Consider the following 17201-nt stretch of genomic DNA (forward strand, 5'->3'; position numbering starts at 1 on the left):
AGAACGGTCAAGCATATGCAGCACAGGAAGCAGAGTGCCACTGCACCCACCCAACGGGAAATTAAATAAATCGACTTATAAGTGGGAGACGTCACGAGTCTTAGCGACGCGTGCTGGACGCTCATCCACGCTGGCAGGCAGCAACGGCCGACCGCGTTGCTTCTCCTCAATCTCGGCCCCATCCCAGCGCCGCTCCAGCAGCTCGCCGCGGGAGATGCCAACGGCGTCCATGATGTCCACCTCCTCCTCCAGCGGTGTGCGCATCGCGCGGCACGACATCTCGCACGCGGCGCGGTTCTGCAGGTAGGTCACCTCCTCCATGTACGCTTCGTAGCGGAAGGCGCACCGCGTCTGCGGCACATGCGACCGCGCCACGTCGTTGCCCGCCACACTGCGCAGGTAGTACAGTGGCCCAAGCCACTCCCTCTTGCGCGAGACCGGGAAGCCGGAGGTTCGCACGCTGTTCGCGGCGAGTTCGCAAATGTCTGCAGCCGACAGGTTCCACAGCGCCTCCGCCGTGCCGTACTCCTCGAGCAGCGGCTGCTCCGTGCGGTGGAAGATGAGGGGGCAGTCGGTGCCGATGGCAACGTTCAGGCCGCGATACAGGAAGTTGGGCAGCGGATGGTCCTTGTAACGGCAGAAAAGCGTGTTGTTCGACATGGGCGTGATGGCGAGCGGGATCTGCGCCAGGTAGTAGAGGTATTGCATCACTGGCCGCTTGTCGAGGTTGACGCCGTGACCGATGCCGTCCGCCAGCAGAAACACGTCTGCCATGTGGTCCGGGTCGCCGCTCTCTCCAGCGTGGGGGCGGAACTGGAACGTGTTGAACCCGCGCGCGGCGCGGTAGAGATTCAATGTCGTGATGTTGATCCACATGTAAAACATGTAGTACGCGAAGGGCGGGTTCTCGGCGCTTGTCCACTGTGCTGGAGGGATGTCGATCGTCTGGTCCGGCTCCCGATCGCTCTCGTTATCGACGCTGTCAAAGCCGGAGACGTGACTGAGGAAGAAGTGCAGGTACGGGTACTTGTCGGGGTGCAGCGACGCGTGCCAGAGCGGCTCGAATATGTTGGTGAGCATCTCCTGGAAGCTGCGGAGCTGGCCACTGCGCTGGTACAGGTGGAACAGACGCGGCACCTGGATCATCCAGCTGTTCGTGCGATGCGACACGCCGTGAAGCACGAACCAGCGCGACAGCCGGTCCCACTCGTCCTTGTGCCGGCCGTAGATGGACAGCCGGTTCTCGGTGAAGGTGCCGCCTTCGAGCTCGTTCTGCTTGAAGGAGTCACGGATGAGCTCGGCGAAGTAGCGCCCTTGCATGAAGTTCTCCGTTTTGAGAAACAGGGAGCGCAGGGAGGCCATGCCCATCGGACTGAAGCGGTGGTTGAAGCGGTCGAAGCGGTGGAACGTGGCCTTGCCGGCGTGCACCTGCAGCGCGGCAACGGGCATCTCGGCAAGCAGGTGCGCCACCCGACCCACCTTCGCGCTGGCTGCCGCCACAACTTTGTCGCTTTCCACGGCAAAGCCCTGTGCGGCGCGGCGCACGGCGGTGCTGTTGTCCCCCTGAGCGACTGCCGACAATTTCGGCGTCAGCTGCTCCCCCAGAATTTCATCGAAGAACTCCACGAGGGTGATCGGGGCACCAGTCCTGGAATCCACGCCGACGACGTCGTCCGGGTGGTCGCGGATTTTGCGCTGCATAAACTGCAGCAGCGACTTCGCCGTCATGCCGCTCGCCATATGGCAGTGCACGTCCACCTTCACGCAGTTGTGCGCGTCACCACGCGCCGTCTGCACCACACAACGGCGCGACATGGCGGCAGCCCGCGCGCGTGCCTCGGCGCTGTCCCCCTCCGTGTTCTCAGCTGCTGTTGCTGTCGCCGCCGTGATCGTGTAGTCCTCCTCGTCATCGTTCGTCAGCGCCACGTGCAGCTTGTACTTTGACTCGAGCATGTCAAGCCGTTTACTGGCGTACTTGGCGACGGTGGGGTCGGCGCTGGCGAGGCGGCGCAGCATGCGTGTGTCCTTCTGGAACTGCACCCACGTCGGCAACGCTGACGGAGACGACGCAGACGCACTGCCGGCGTGGCTGCTGTGCTGTTTTGGCCGTCTCTCTTCCAAGTTCAGCACACCATCACGCCACTTCAGCACCAACGCCTCCGGCGAGTGGCTCTGGCTGTCCTTCTTCCTGTCGGGGCCGTAGGGGCTTCCCGTCTGCATGCGTTGCGCATACTCGGGGCGCATGACGAACTGCTGGTAGGCCTCTCGCGTTGCCATGGCCACCATCAAGCGCTTCGCTGCTGCGCTAGGCCCCACCCGGTCAGGTCCAGAGATAAGGATGCGCGGGTACTGCATGGCGCCCTCATGCGCCTGGTAGCCGGGTAGGCGCACAAGGAGAGCAGGGTCGTGTTCGAGCTCCAGCGCACGGGTGCTGGCGCTGATGGTGCGGCGGTACACGGCGGCGGAAGGATCGCTGCCATCGTCGGCGGCAGATGGCAGAAACAGAACGGCACGGAGGCGCGCCTCGTCACGCCTGCTGTACACCGCCCGCCGCCGTGCTGTCGTCGTCGCGACGCCGCCGCCGCTGTTGTTGCTGCCCTCACGCACCGCGGCGAAGAGCACGTCGAGCTCGTGCTCCAGCGCGCAGGCGCGGTGGTGCAGCCGCAGGGGGCTCACTTGGGTGGCAGAGAACTGGCTGTACCGCGCCTGCGCGTGCGGCCAGGCGTACCCGAAGAGATGCCGCTGCTCTACCCGCGTAAAACACCCGCTGCTCGCCTCGAGGGAGCGCAGACACATCTCCGTTACATCGGCATTTGCCAGCCCGCGCTGCTTTGCCAGCTCCTTCAGCTCCTCGCTCAACGCGTCGTTTGTCGTGTCGTAGAAGAGGGGGTCGAGCGTGGCGACGCTGACGTGCAAGCCGGCCTGCACCGCAAGCGGAACGGCCGTTGTGTTGAGCGTGTGCTTGACCGAGGCGCTGCTGCAGCGGTTGCGGGATGGGGTAAGAATGATGTGGCGCTGGGAGAGCATGAACAGGTACGTGAGTGGGCTCCACTCGAACGCCGCGGACGGGTTCACAACCGCGTCGGCGAGCAGGAGACCGAGGACACTCTCGCCAAAGAGGGTGCGGCTGTTGGCGCCGCCGTGGAGAGTAAGCGTGAAGGCGGGCCGGATGTTCCAAGCCGGCATCGCCGCTCCCGCCGCCTCGCACGCGGCGACGGCACCGGTTGTCCGCTTCTCCTGCTCACCGGAGGCGAACACAAAAGCGTTCACGAGCTGCACATTGCGCCAGATGTGATACACAAAGAAGGCGTCCGGCGGGGTTAGCGATGCGGCAGCCGTGGCGCGCTCTGAGCCGCCGCTGTTGTTGCTGCTCGGCAGCGGGAACTGACAGCTTGGGTTGCTGGTCGGCGGCATCTCCTGCACTGCTGCGGCGTTGGTGAGGCTTACCGAGAAGCCCGTTGTCCGGCGCAGCAGTGCCTGCATCTCTGCCACGCGGCGCTCCGTAGAGGGTCCAGGGGCGTCTGCGCCGCTGCCTACTGTTCCAGCAGCAGCACCAGCAGCGGCGAGGTAGGCCTCCCAGATGGGGCTGAAGATGTTGTGCAGGACATCCCCAAAGAACAGCGACCGCGACGCACGAGAGGAGGATTCGGATGAAGACCCATGACCCTCCACGACCGTGGCATGCTGCGAATGGTGCCGCCGTTGCTGCTGCGCTGCCTCCGTGCCGGCGATGTAGGCATCTTGCACCACATGAAATCGGAAGAACAGACCCGGGCACGACTGCAGCAGTCCACTCATCGCGCACCACCGTGCCAGCCGTGGTAGCTCCTCCACATCCTTGCCGGACACGGTTAGCTCCAGCTCCAGACGGTCGTAACACGTGCCGGAGGTGAGGACACGCGTGAGGATTGGCTGCAGGAGAAGCGCCAGCAGCTCGCCCTCTCCATCGGCACCGCCAGAAGTGCTCAGCAGGGGCCGGAGAAGCCGACTGGAGTGAGCAGCACGGGGATTATCACCCGAGTCTGCGAGCTGCTGCAGGCTAAGCCATCGGTCCGGAGAGTCAGCGGCATAGCTCGGGCGCAGGCAGAGCCCCTCCTCCGTCAGCACTCGCTCCGACTTGGCCACGCTACTGCCAAAGAAGCGCCGCACCGCCTCCTTGATGGAGATGTGCGACACTGTGTCCGACGCAGTGCTGCTGTCACTGTCGTCAGATGTCACTCCTTTTGCGCGCGCCTCGCCGATGATGTCCTCGGTGTACAGCGGGTAGCTTGGCCGATCCCGGCGCAGCTCTTCGATGAACTTGACCACCGATGCAGCGCTCACACACGTCTCGACGCGACGCAGGTCGCACTTGGGCGCGCGCTTGATGTCGCCGCCGCCAAAGGTGGGGTGGTACGCATCCTCGCGACCGCCGTTGTAGGCGCGGTAGAGGCTGAAGCGGCTCTGCAGCACCTTGATTCGCGGCTCGCATGCGCTGAAGACTTCACCGTTGCTGATGAGGCCACTGAGACGGTCGAGGCGGTCGAGGAAGGCTTTGTAGCTGAACAGCGGATGCCAGCGAAGCTCCCCCGCTAGCGGGATGACGGCGTCGCCCGGGGACGGAGAGGCGGCGGCCTCGGCCGGCGGGGAGGAGGGTAGCTGCGGTTGCGGCGGCACGGCTACCTCCCGGGATCCGGCCCTCCAGACAGCCGAAGGGACGAGCAAGCCGTCCAGCTCTGCAACGGCGACTAAAGATGGCGTCATCGGTGCTGCTGCTGCTGCTGCTGTTTCGGGGGCCGGTGTGCAGCCTTGGAGGAAGTCGACCAGCGCTTTCAAGAGCGGCGCTGCTGCCGCCGCATGCGCGGCGTGCTCTCGGTGCATGTGCTTGTCAGTGAAGGTGGAGACGAGCTGATCCATCGCGCTGCTGTGTTCTGCTTCGCGCAGGTGCAGCCCCAGCCGCGTCGCCGCGGAGATGGACTGCACGTCGCCGATGATCTGCAGCGCCTCCAGCAATAGCGGCGCACCCTTGTGAAGGGCTGCATCGCCGGCGTCATTGTGGAGGAGGATGTCGTGCCACTGCTGCTCCATCTGTGAAGGACGCCCCCAAAGGTGGATGGGTGGTGGTGGTGGTGGTGGTGGCGTGGCGTAGAGCGAGCGATGGTGGCCGCGTGCCTTGTGGTGGGCGTGTCGCGATGGAGATGCCCTTGTGAGAGCGGCGCTGAGGAAAGACGGAGAAGGCAAGGCAACAGAATCAAAGGAAGGACGGGCTGACGTGTTACACATCGTTCCGCGGCCGATGCGCACGCGTCGGGTTGGGCAGTTAAATTCTGCGCCCGTGAAGGGCGGAGAGACGCACAAAAATCGTGGACGCGCTTTGCGGACAACCGCCGCCGCCGCAGCTTCGCATGCATGCGCACAGCGATACACGCACGGCACGGAGGGACCTTCAGCGCGCCGCAAACGGCGGTGGCATCTCTCGAGAGGGGGTTTGAACTTCGCTTTAGCGGGGCACGTGAGAGGAGCACTAGAGTTCGCGAGGAGCGGGGGCATGCGACAGCAGTCCACCCCTTCAGCTGTTGAGGGATCCAGCGAGTGCACGGTATCTTGCTGGCCACTGCTGCCCGATGACACGAGGGGGGTTCATCCTCGCGGACAGCACGGACAGCGGTGCGAGTGGGCACTGGGACTGCGCAAAGGCCGCGCGTGCGTGCGCGTCTGTAGAGAGCAGGAGGACGTTAGTTGAACAGCGCAACCACACCGTGCAAGCCCACCTCGACGCACACGACACACACACCCACACCCACAGGCAGCCACTGCTTAGAACTCGACCTTAAAGAGAGTTAATCGTAGGAGTGTACAAGGCGACCAGGGCACGACGGCCTTCAGCGCCGTCCTTGCGCTGCGCACACACACGCTCGAGAGAGGGGGCGAGGCACATCTGGCGGGGCTACGCGAAGAGCGGGAACTCGTGCTTCATGTCCACGCCCTTGCGCTCCGCGACTTCCCTTCGCCGATTGCGCTGGTACGTCGCCATCACGCGGTCACGCAGTGCTTTAAACTCCTCTTCCTTGCTCATGCGCGCTGCTGTGCCGTCTGCGCGTGTCGTCTGCGTGATAGCAGGCGCGAGTCCAAGTCGAGCAAGGCGTTTCTGCTGCGCCAGCCGACCGCCACCGGCGAGAAGGCGGTGCCGCTCGGTGGCGGCATCACCGCCGCGGACGTGATGGTCTTCCTCACGCTCCAGCGCCTTTGCCAGCCGCGACACGGCAGCGTTGCGGTTCGGCACAACGTCGAACACAGGTGGGGCCTCCACCCGCTCACCGTAGCGCACAACATCGACCAGCTCGTAAAAGTCCTGCGGCTTCCGCTCCACGCTGCGTTTTTCGACGCGGCTCGCGGCCGCCTCTGCTGCCTGGCCCTCGACGTCGGGGTTGAAAGTGATGCGCTTGCGCTGCCGCTGCGGCGCCGTCTCTTCGGCGCCTTCGCCGTTGGCGTGGTCGTCGTTGCCATTCGCGTCCTCGCCCGCGTTAGATGATGTGACGCGGCGACGCTTGCGTGCTCCACCATTGCCACTGTGGCGGCGCGGCTCGGTGGCGGCGGCCTCCGCCGCCGTGCTCTGAGACGCCTTCTCTTCTTCGTCTTTCTTCATGCTCCGCAGCTTGCGCTCGAAGGCGAGGTTCACGCGCTCGCGTACATCATCGGCAGCCTCCGCCTCCTCACCGTCACCGCCTTTGCCCTTCTTGCGGGCCCGTTTACCGCCGCCATTGGCGGTCTTGGCGTACTTTTCGAGCTCCTCTTCCATTGCCTGCATTTGCGCCGCGACACGGGCCCGGCGCGCCTCCTGCTTACGCTTGTGCTTCCGCTCCTTTTTCAGGGCGATGATCTCTTCGACGGAGCGCGGTTCAACACTGACGCTGTCCTTGTCCGTGGCGGCGGTCAATCGGCCATGGCGGCTGCTCGGCGGCTGCAGGACTGTGCCGACGGAGGCGCTGAGCTCCTCATTCAGAGAGGCAAACTCCGCGTGCTTCTTTGGCTTCTTTGGCGTCGATGCGGCGGGTGTCGTGACAGCCGTCGCCGCAGCAGTCCTCGTTGCTCCATCCTCTGCCGCCCCCTGTTCCTCCTTCGACTTGCCCCCGCTGCCGCTGCTGGCGGCAGTTGGGTGCGCTTCCGCGCCGTGCACCTGCCGCTCCTTCTCCAGCGCGGCGCGCCTTGCCTGCTGCCGGGAGCGCTTCTCCTGCAGATACTCGAAGATGTGACGCTGGCTGTGCGGGATACTGTCGAGGCTGCCCATTGTGTGTGCCGTCGGCACCTGATTCGCCATCTTTGCCCGCTTCTGCTCTCGTTGGAACGGTGAGAGCTTGGCGTTCTTGTTCCGCTTGTGCGTGTGCGACTTGTGCCGCGGCACGCGATCACGACGGGCCATGATGCGGAGGAACGCGCCCACACACACACACACACACACACAGACAAAGGCGCAAAGGGCGCAAGGTAATGAGAGATGCACACGTATGTATGCGTGTGTGCGCGCTGTGCTGCAGGTTTGATGATAATACTTGGAGGCGAAGATCGCGCCGATGCGAGCAGAGATGGGGTTGGACGGATATGGTCGGTCACACAGTGAAGGTGTGCCATCGCGAAAGGAGAGGGAGGGGGAGAGGAGTTGCGAAGCGAAACAACTCAAGGGCAGCAGCAGCAGCAGCGAGGATGCCGTGAAAAGGCATCTGCTTGCATGCTTGTGTGTGATGTGTGTGTGTCCTGGAAGACGCCGGCGCGGTCCCTGTTGCACAACGAGGCCTCTCTTGCACACACACACACACACACGCGCATCACCGCTCACCACCCCACAAGTGCGGATGTGCGTGTAAGCGCGCTGCTTATCCGACGTTGGTTTTTTTGTTTCCTTCATCTTCTGTGCAGCGTTGGATCTTAGTGAGGGTGTGCCAATCGAGGGCGTGCGCACGTCCTCCACAGCGCGCAACGGTCGGCACGACTGCGAAGTGCACAGTGACCGACAACACTCCGGCACGTCACGCGCCATGCACAGAAAGAGGATGCGAGAATGGAGCACACACACACACACACACACGCACGCACACTCGACCCCTACGCCATTACTGAGTTAACCGGGTCGAATCATGGATGCCGCACACACATCAACAGAGCAGAAGGCAGACCTTTCCAGCCTCACATGCACGCACACTCAGGGTGCACCAGCCCACATGCGAGTCGATGAGGAGGCAACGCTGCCGACTCGTGTCTTACTCGTTCACGCTCTCGTTCTCCTGCGCGCGCACATACTCGGCGTTAGTGCGGGAGAGCGGGTCGGAGAAGATCAGCGACACACGCAGGCCAGGCTCCAACTCGAACTGGTCCAGCAGCTGCTTCGCCTTGAAGAGCGACTCGGCGTCGCGGAAGACAACGCGGAGGTGCCGCTCATAGAGAATCCAGCAGGACAGGAAGCCGGGAAGGTCGCGCAGACGGCCGCGCACGCGCTGCAGCGGTACCCGCGACGAGAGCGCCGCCACCGCCGTCACAAAGTCTTTCTGGCGACGCGGGAACTGCGTAATGATCGTGGCCGACTTCGACTTTGTCAGCTGCCTGGAACGTCTGCCACTGTTGTTGGCCCTTTGATCAACGTTGTTCTCCGTCGTCGTACCACGCTCGTGTGCCGTGGCGTCATCCTTTTCTATGCCCTCCTCGTCGTCACCTGGTGCCTCCGTCTTGACTCGCTGCAGAGACGGGGCGTCAGCGTTGCTGTCCCCTTCGTCGACGCGCTGCCGCTTCTCACGGGAAGCAGGCGCCGTCACCGGAGTGGCGGCGCTGCCTTGCCTGTCCGCGTCGACGCCGTCTGCGTCCCCATTTGCCTCCTCGCTCTTAACACCGGTGACATCGGTGCCGTCCGCATTGCTGGGCGCCGAACCTTTATCGATGCGCACCAGTACTTCGTCTGCTTTTCGCCCAGGCAAGTGCACGCTCACGGGCAGGTGCTCCTCGAAGTAGCGCTGCTGGCGCAGCCGCAGGGCCAGCTGCTCGACTGCGCCAACGCTGGCCAACGCCGTTGCCTCCGAGACGTCCTCGGCTGGCGCAGACGTGTCTTGTTGCGCCAGCTTCGCTGACGAGGAGACTGTCGGCGCCGCCGTTGACTTGGCGTCTGCCGCAGGCGTTGACGGCCGCCGAGGGGCTTTGGTCAGCTGCATGGGTGCAAAGTCGGCGTTGGCCGGCCCGTAGAGGCTGATCTCGGCGGAGCGGGTCTCGGTGCGGCAGCGGACAGCGTAGCTGCAGCCACGCACCGCACCGATCAGGCGCCGCGACTGTGGCCCGCCCTCGCGAACAAGGCGCTCCACATCCAGCGTTTCCTCGTAGTCGCTGCGCAGGCCACAGTAGTAGGGCAGACAGGCTCTGTGCAGCTTGCCAAAGTCGTTCTCAACGTTCGTTATAATGACAGTGTACGTGACCTTGTCGGACTTCGTGACCGGCGCCCCCGCGCCTACTCTTTCCGTCTTGCCCTTCGCGTGCACGGGTGCGCGGGGCCCCTCGGGCCGCTTCCCGCCAGCCCCCGCGCTGCCGCTGGTGTTGGCCCTCGCAGGATGTGCGGTGTGTGACGTCGAAGGCGTGCCGCCCGGCTTCGTCGAGGCGCTGCCCTTCATTGCGGGGGTGGGAGTGCACGACAAGGGAAGAGGGCGGCGTTGGCAACAGATGAGCGGTGGGAGGGTGGTGTGTGTGTGTGTGTGTGGAGGAGGGGCGATCAGCTCTTACCAAATCGGCTTGATGTGCGCACCACGTGCGTGCATGCATGCGATGACGCGTGTGTGGGATTTCCGGTGAGGGCACCACGCGGCAGCGCGGGAGGAAGGGATGGAGAACGGGGAGTGCAGAAGAGTCCAAGCAACATGCACGCGGAGGGGCGGTGACGATCTGGTACGGGGTGAGTAGGCTGGTGGCAGCAGCGGGAGGAGGACCAGGATGGGCGGGTCGGGCATGTGACAGCGACAAGAGCAGCAAAAAAAAATATATATATATCCCCGTAAGCCGAGGCCTACGCAGACACCCAGAGACCCGGCCTCAGATGCAGACACGCGCAAGAGGCGTTGTGGCACGCGAGTCAGCGAGCGCAGATGCGTCAGGAGCAGCAGTAAACGACAACGGAGTGGGTACAGGCAGGCAGGCAGGCACTCAACAGGAGTGGTGGTGGAGAGGAGCCTGTGCACGCGCACACGCCGAGAGAATGGTCCGCAGAGCCTGAGAGGGTGTGGGTGGGTGGGTGGTGGTGGTGGTATAGACTAGCAGCCAGGGACTGCGGTATGAGGGACAAAACATTCGACAGACGTGCACGTTGTCGCGCATCCTCCACGTCGCAGCTTCCATCGCTTGCCCTTGTCGCCCTCCGCCCCCTTCCCTACCTCCCATTCGCTTCACACCCCGCCTGCTTCCATCTACTTTATATTGCAGCACTGTCTCATACTTTTTCGAAACGGTACCTGAGCTTCGACAGGGCCACCAAGTTGTCGCGGGTGTCGAGCATCGAGCGCACCAGCAGCCCAATGCCAAGGTGGAAGAGTGGCTGCCACACAGCCAGCACGTACTCGAGCGCCGCGTTGGTGATTTTCTGCAGCGACAGCACTGACGGCGGCTGCAGCCCAAGATCTGCGTAGGCTCTCTGTGTGGCACGCTGGCGATGCACCAAGGCGGTCACCCAGAACAGCGAGCCAAGGCCTGCGAGGGCTGCTGCGGCGTACAGGGCAACCGCCGGATCCTCTTTGACACGCCGGCGCAGGTGGCGGAGGGTGCGCTGCGGCTTCGCAGGCGGCGCTGCAGTCGAAAATCTCTCCTCGGGGAGACGCCTATGCAGGTCCAGGGGCTCCGTCCGTGTGAGGTCCTCGACGTTTACGGTAAGTCGGCGACACGCCACGTAGCAGCTGTACCCCGCCCACAACAGCAGCGCAATGCTGTAGAGCACCACCATGGCGGAGAGGAGTGTCATCGCTCCCCCAGATCGCACGCCGACCACGCCGGCCGTGCGGCGGTTCATGTACTCATGCACGTACTTGCGCTGTGCGGCACGCTGCTCCGCGTCCAGCGCCGCCAGCGCTTCGAGAGGAGCTTGTGACGGTGCTGTCAGCTCCAGTGCAGCTGTCGCTGGCTCCGGTGAGCCTTGCTTGTGTAGCTGGGCTAGCTGCACGAGACTCGTGGTCGCTGCCATGTCGACAGACAGGTCGATCAGCAGGGAGCCGCTCAGGAGGAGGAGTGTGTACACCAACGCCAGCATCGCCTGGAGGCAGACAATAACCTTTAATAGTTGCGCACTGCCCCGCAGGGAGCGGGCAAAGTAGGCGATGACCTCCTCCTGCTCACTCGTGCTCAGCACGTCATTGCAGTTGATGAGTGCCTTGGCTTGCTGATCCCTGTCGGTGAAGTGATGCTGGCATTGTCGGTAGCGCATGACTCTCAGAGAAATGGTGAAGGGGATGGCGCGACGAAATCCGCGACAGCGCCCCCTCCTCCTCTTCTTGGCGATTTCTGTTGAGCTACACAACAGCACTCGTGATGCGCGCCGTATGCGCGTGCGTGCGTGCCACGGTGCGCCTCCACACACCTCTCCTCCCCCTCCCTAAGCGAAAGACAAGCACGCAAGTGCACCCGGGGGCTTCTTTGATGGAGGCAGGAGGGCCAAAGACACGGTGTGCAGAACGTTAGGGAAGAGAGACTCGAGTTTGTGCAGAGAGAGAGAAGTAGCTGAGGGTAGGAGGACAGTGCGGGGAAGAGAGGGAGAGATTGTCAGCGGTGAGGCGGTAGTGCGCGCGTGTCTACGTGCTTGCATGCAGACGACTGAGACTCGCACGCAGACTCGCGAATTGTCCCCCTCAGTCTTGCTTTTCATGACACACCCCACACGTTGTCAATGTGAGGGCGGTGGCTCCCCCTGTAGGTAACCACCAAAGAGGCGCTCTGCGACGGCCACGGGGGCGGGAGGGGGGAGGGGGAGGGAGGGAAGCCCCATCCTCCTTCCCCCTCAGTCGCACAAACACCCTCGCACTTTCACAGTGGCCATAACGCAACTGTGTGCGTGAATGCCGCTTGCTTGCCTGGGTAATGTGTTCGTGTAACTTTCTCGCTCATGTGTGCGCCTGCTTGCTGAACGTCAACTGCGTGCTGACCCACGACGCACACACCTTTGTCTTTTGCAGGAGGGGGAGGTAGGAAGAGAAAGCAAAGGCCAGCAGCGAAGAGAAGTCTGCCTGTCTGTGGAGGGAGAGGGGGAAAGTTGTTGTCGTCGTTGTCGCGGTGGTGTGGATGGTGGTATACTACGCCCTCCGTATCACCACCCTCACTCTCCCCCATTCAGCCATGCGGCGGAACTTCTACTGGGCTCCCCCTCATTATCATCGCTATCGTAGGGGGGGGGGAACTGGCTCAGAGGAGCATACTATAAAATTGGGACCAAGGACATGGTTATAATCGAGGTGGCGCTCAAGAAATGACGCCGAGCTCATGGAGCTTTCTGTGGAGTTTGCCGGGGGTAGCGGTTGCGACGCCTGTGGCGACCTGTGACACGCCGTGGTGTTGCCGCTGCACCTCCGTGTCATCCATCACCGTAACCGAGCGCACCAACGCCGCCACCGCTCGCTGTGAAACTGCGCGGGATGGACGATGCCTATGAGATGGGGCGTGCCGTTCCCTCACTGCGGCGGGTGGCCGTGTAGCCAGCCACCTCTCCTGCCATAGTAGAACTGGCCCGCAGGACATCTGTGGACACCACTGCACGTGTGGGCTCCTGACGATAGTGAGACCTGGCGGATGAAGCGTTCCTCCTGTGCAGCCACAGCTGATGCACCTTGGAGCCCGAACACCCAGTTGGGATGGGAAAGGCCCGCGGTGTTAGGCACCAGTCAAACCAGAACCCGACGCAACCCAGCGACCTGATCAGCCACACCAGCGTCTGTGCGGCAAGGTATGCGGCACGCCACACAGCGCCGACGCACGAGCGCGCGGGGGAGTTCCTCACGAAACGGTGATACTGCAGTCGATGCAGCTGCTGTAGAAGGGCTGATGACGAGGAAGTGGCAGGATGTCTTGCAGGACTGTAGCCACGGCGGCTCACGGCTCTCTCCCCTTCCGATTCGCCAGCGACCTTGTCCTTGGCGTCGCGGTCACCTGCGGCAACGCCACCTGCCAGCCACCGCAGCCACTGCGCCAGCGATGAATACCACACGGCGCAGTAGAGCGTGCCCCACCACTGCGTCTCCACCGAGTAGGTCCGTGCCGCACCGCCATTGTCTGACAGCGCCGCGACCAGCACATCTGCACGCACTTGCCAGCACAACCACCGCAGCAGCAGCGCGGCGAGGAGGAACTGGCCCAGGCGCACAACAGGGAAGAAGGCGCCCATCGCTTCCTGGATAGAGCCCTCCGTGGACTTTTGGCAGTCCATTCGGGTCAGCGTGGGGATGTCGATGAGGCCAGTGGCTATCACACGACCGACCCCGTCCTGCACGCTGAGCTCCTGAGTACCACCGCGCGTGGCCGTCCCTGGCGCGGCAGCAGCTGAGGTGACGTTCAGCCAGTCATCCGCCGCCGACGTGGTGTTGCCGAGCTCGCGCAACCCGCCTGCACCGGTACCCTTGTCCTGTACGCTGGACGACGACGACCACCACAGCTGCATCCGCCGCGCCAGCGTCCAGACCCAGTACATATGCGGGTGCACGAAGAACCAGGTCTGCTGTGTGACGCGGTTGAAGTCCTCGAGGTTGTACGCAACGCGCACGTGGGGGTTGAGCAGGATAATCGGCGCTCGCTTGTCCTGCAGGAGGGCAGCGTGCATTACATCTTGGCAGATCAGGAGGCACTCCGAAGCGAGACAGACTTCATCACGCACCAGCGCGTGCCCAGCGACGGTGGCGCCGTAGGATGGGGTGAAGGCGTGGCGAAACCGCACTGACGGGTGCCGCACACGGTAGTAGACGCTGTCCTCCACGCGCAGCGCCACCGGCGCGGCAGGCTCCACGTCGCCTTCGTTTTCTGCCTTAACGACTGATTCCTTGAGATGCATCAGGTCCGGCGCGGTGGCGAGGAAGGGCGTGCGGCTCTCAAGCTGTAGCCGCAGCTGCACCCAGTCCGCGCCGACCGCCGAAGATCGGCGCATCTCGTAGTCCACCGTCTGCAGGAGACTCTCGAAGCTGCTGCTGTTGTCGCACGTCTCTGGCTTGTAGAACGGAATGTCTGCCAGCCTCGCTATCTCGCGGCGCATCAAGCTCCACAACACACACACCGATTGCAGACGGCGGGCGAGCACGCGTGTATAGTAGTGCAACAGCGGTGTTGTGTTGAACAGGTCGTGCACGTCGCCGATACGGTCATAGACAGCACCCGAGGGACGCTGCAGCACATCAGGGGGGTGGGCAGCAGCCTCGCTGCGTGCGCTTTCGGCGGCGGGCGGAACAGACACTGTCGCCGACGGGGTCTGCGCTGTTGTCTCCACTGCGTCCCGGACTGGAAAGCCGAGGCGATGCGGTGGGGTCGGGGCGAGGAAGAAGCGGCCACGGATGGCAGCGACGCCGTTCCAACAGCACTTGACTGGGATGGCCGACGCCTCCGGGGCATGGCCGCCGGCGCGATCGTGCTTGAAGACGCGGTAGAATGCCTCTTGGGTGGCGTGGTCGTCTGAATAGGGCATCTGCCCCCCGAAGGGCTTGCCAAGTCGGTCGCGCGTGACCCATGTGTCATAGAAGGTTGCGTAAAAGTCCATACCACATGCCATGTCGAAGGTTGTGCCGGTCGCTGCCGACGTGGAATTCGACGGAGTCGTCGACGCTGTGCCCACCGGATGCCTCCGCCAATCGCCCTTGTAGTTCACACCAGCATCTGCAGGCTCACGGTTTGCCTTTGTGACGGAGGACACCCAGCCGTGTGGCCGCGTGTTCGCCTCTACCTGTGGCTCAGCGCGACTCTCCAGCAGCGCCGTGATATCCTGCGGACGGAAGATGACATCATTGAAAAAGAGCACAACAAGACCGTCGGCACTGGCCTGCACCTGCTGCCGCTGCTGCGACACTCCGAACACGCTCATGCCCTTCTCATAGAGTGGTTCGAGGGCTTTGTTCCGGATGCACGCCATCCACTCGATGCGCTCGTGGAAGGACTGACGCTCCACGTAGCCGAGACACGCGCCTTCCGTTGTTGCGTAGACGGTCCGAATTCCGGCAGCGTGCAGCCGCGGGATCAGCAGCGTGGTGATGAGCTCGGCTGTCCTATCGGGCGATATGTTGGAGTAGATGGAGACCACGACGGAGGTGGCGAGATCAAAGAAAGGCTTCACCTCTTCCTCCAGAAAGGCGATGAGCGCCTCCGTAAGGTCAGGCAGCACCTCCTCGTTCTTCCACAGGTTCAGGGCAACGTAGAAGTGATCCCAGCCGTGTGTCGGCGTGTGCGGGGTCGTGCGATGCGGCACTGCGTAGCGCACCTTGCCTTTTGGTATAGTGACCGTGATGGTGGGGCCAGCGTACGTGTCGCTGGCCGCTGCTGCTGTCCTCTGGTCGGCATTCTCGCCAGTGGACTCTATCTGGCCGATCACGTCTGCGTGCGGTGGCGGCGCTGCCTCACTGCGCTGCGTCGCGACTGGCGGAGGGACCAACGGGTACGGCACGAGCTGGACGTTGTTGGAGGTGAGAGAGAACGAGTCTGACGAGCCGTGAAAATGAAGAGCAAGGCGGCTTGGGTAGCGCACCTTCACGACGTCATCGGCGGCTCCAGAATCCTCCTCGTCGTCGTCGTCGTTGCCATAGCGATGCCCTCTGCCGCCACCAGTCAAGAGGCTAAACAGGAACTTGGCAGAGCGCCGCGTCTTCGACTTGTGCTGACGTTTGCGCACCGCCTCCGCACGCGCAGTCACCCTCTCGTTCTCCGTCAACGAGTCGACGAGTTTCGAGATTTGCTCGGCGCCGCTGCCCGGGCTGCGCCACAGCTGCAGCTGCGCAAACAAATCCTTCGACACCAGGGTACGGGCATCACGCACGTCACTGAGGTGTGGTGATACGTTGCGGCTGATGTACTCAGAGATGAAGATGTCCGGTACGTGCGGGATTTTGAGCTGGCCGAGTCCCAGCGGCGCGGCTTGCCAGTGCGCACGAGACGCAAAGAGGAGCGTCCCCACGCCGTGCGCCTCCGTCCGCATCTCCTGCATCTCACCGGCGCGCGAGTTCTCGACGTCATCGAGGACGTTGTCGTACAGGATGGCGATGATCAGCAGCAGCCCGAAGAGGGCGAGCAGGGCGGTATGGCGCAGCCGACTGTCATAATACATGGCTAGCGGAGGGGGAGTGGGGGGGAAGGGGAGGGGGAGAGGCGAAGGCAGCCAGCGGTGGCGCCACGCGAAAAAAACGAGGCCGGATCAAGGATAAAGGAGGGGGGGGGGATAACCACCCCAACGGAAAAGACGTCGACTTTACGATTAGGCACCCTCGGAGAGGCGCGTGAGGGCGTGCCACGCAGACACTTCCGTCACGATTACGAATTTTTGCGACGGAGCTGCACCGAAAAGTCTTTGGACGGATGAGTGGAGGGGCGAGGAGGAGGCGATGCCATTGTGGTGAGGAGCGAAACGACGTGATGCAGTGAAGAAGAGGGAGGGGGAGAGACAAGAGAGAGAGAGTGAGAGGTGAGTCGGGACAAGCTACAAAATCGTGTGCCTCTGCGTGCGTGCATGCGTCAGCCAGCGCGCACACACACACACACACACACTTGAGTGCGAGGACGCATGGCGGTAGGGAGCCTCAGGCAAAGAGGAGTGTACCACCAAACGTGCATCGGACATACCAAAACCCGTTGTGCCAAGCTCTTGCGCTGGACCACACATCCCACCAGCAGTCGAGTGCCGCCCACCGATAAGGCGCCTCGTGTCAGCGTCACAGTGGAAGCTGTTGTGGCGTTCGTATTGTCTGTCTCACAGTGCCTGTGCCTGTGTGCGCTTACGACGGCTTGCGCCGATGTCTGTCTGCCGTCGCTGCTGACGCCGGTAAAGGGCATACCCCCCCCCTCTTCGGAGACACAGGTCTTGCGAAATCGCTTCCCGCTGATGCTCTCTTCACCTCCGCACAGCCGTGCAGGAGGAGGAGAGAGGGTGGGGCGCAGATGTGAGAGTAGGCAGGCATACACATACACACACACACACGCATACACGCAGCGAGCCAGAGGGGTCGGAGGCCCATCTCGCGCGTCGTGTCCTGGCGCTG

The 17201-nt window shown here is 63.2% G+C and overlaps 5 protein-coding genes across 5 annotated transcripts; all 5 read right to left on the minus strand.

Moving 5' to 3' along the window:
- Positions 1–75: 75 nt before the first annotated feature.
- LMXM_13_0980 (amp deaminase-like protein) lies at positions 76–5067 on the minus strand (the record flags this gene model as incomplete). The annotated part of the gene is made up of 1 exon (XM_003873250.1): positions 76–5067. One exon carries the CDS (start codon positions 5065–5067, stop codon positions 76–78), a length of 4992 nt encoding a protein of 1663 aa, XP_003873299.1.
- An 859-nt stretch (positions 5068–5926) lies between these two features.
- On the minus strand, positions 5927–7399 carry LMXM_13_0990 (conserved hypothetical protein; the record flags this gene model as incomplete). The annotated part of the gene is made up of 1 exon (XM_003873251.1): positions 5927–7399. The coding sequence occupies one exon, from the start codon at positions 7397–7399 to the stop codon at positions 5927–5929; it is 1473 nt and encodes a 490-aa protein (XP_003873300.1).
- Positions 7400–8234: 835 nt separating this feature from the next.
- On the minus strand, positions 8235–9623 carry LMXM_13_1000 (conserved hypothetical protein; the record flags this gene model as incomplete). Its single annotated transcript, XM_003873252.1, has 1 exon — positions 8235–9623. The coding sequence occupies one exon, from the start codon at positions 9621–9623 to the stop codon at positions 8235–8237; it is 1389 nt and encodes a 462-aa protein (XP_003873301.1).
- An 809-nt stretch (positions 9624–10432) lies between these two features.
- LMXM_13_1010 (conserved hypothetical protein) lies at positions 10433–11416 on the minus strand (the record flags this gene model as incomplete). The annotated part of the gene is made up of 1 exon (XM_003873253.1): positions 10433–11416. One exon carries the CDS (start codon positions 11414–11416, stop codon positions 10433–10435), a length of 984 nt encoding a protein of 327 aa, XP_003873302.1.
- Positions 11417–12628: 1212 nt separating this feature from the next.
- Positions 12629–16273, minus strand: LMXM_13_1020 (hypothetical protein, unknown function; the record flags this gene model as incomplete). Its single annotated transcript, XM_003873254.1, has 1 exon — positions 12629–16273. One exon carries the CDS (start codon positions 16271–16273, stop codon positions 12629–12631), a length of 3645 nt encoding a protein of 1214 aa, XP_003873303.1.
- Between the last annotated feature and the right edge of the window lie 928 nt (positions 16274–17201).

Source organism: Leishmania mexicana, chromosome 13 (genome assembly GCF_000234665.1).
Source record: "Leishmania mexicana MHOM/GT/2001/U1103 complete genome, chromosome 13".
NCBI lineage: Eukaryota > Euglenozoa > Kinetoplastea > Trypanosomatida > Trypanosomatidae > Leishmania > Leishmania mexicana.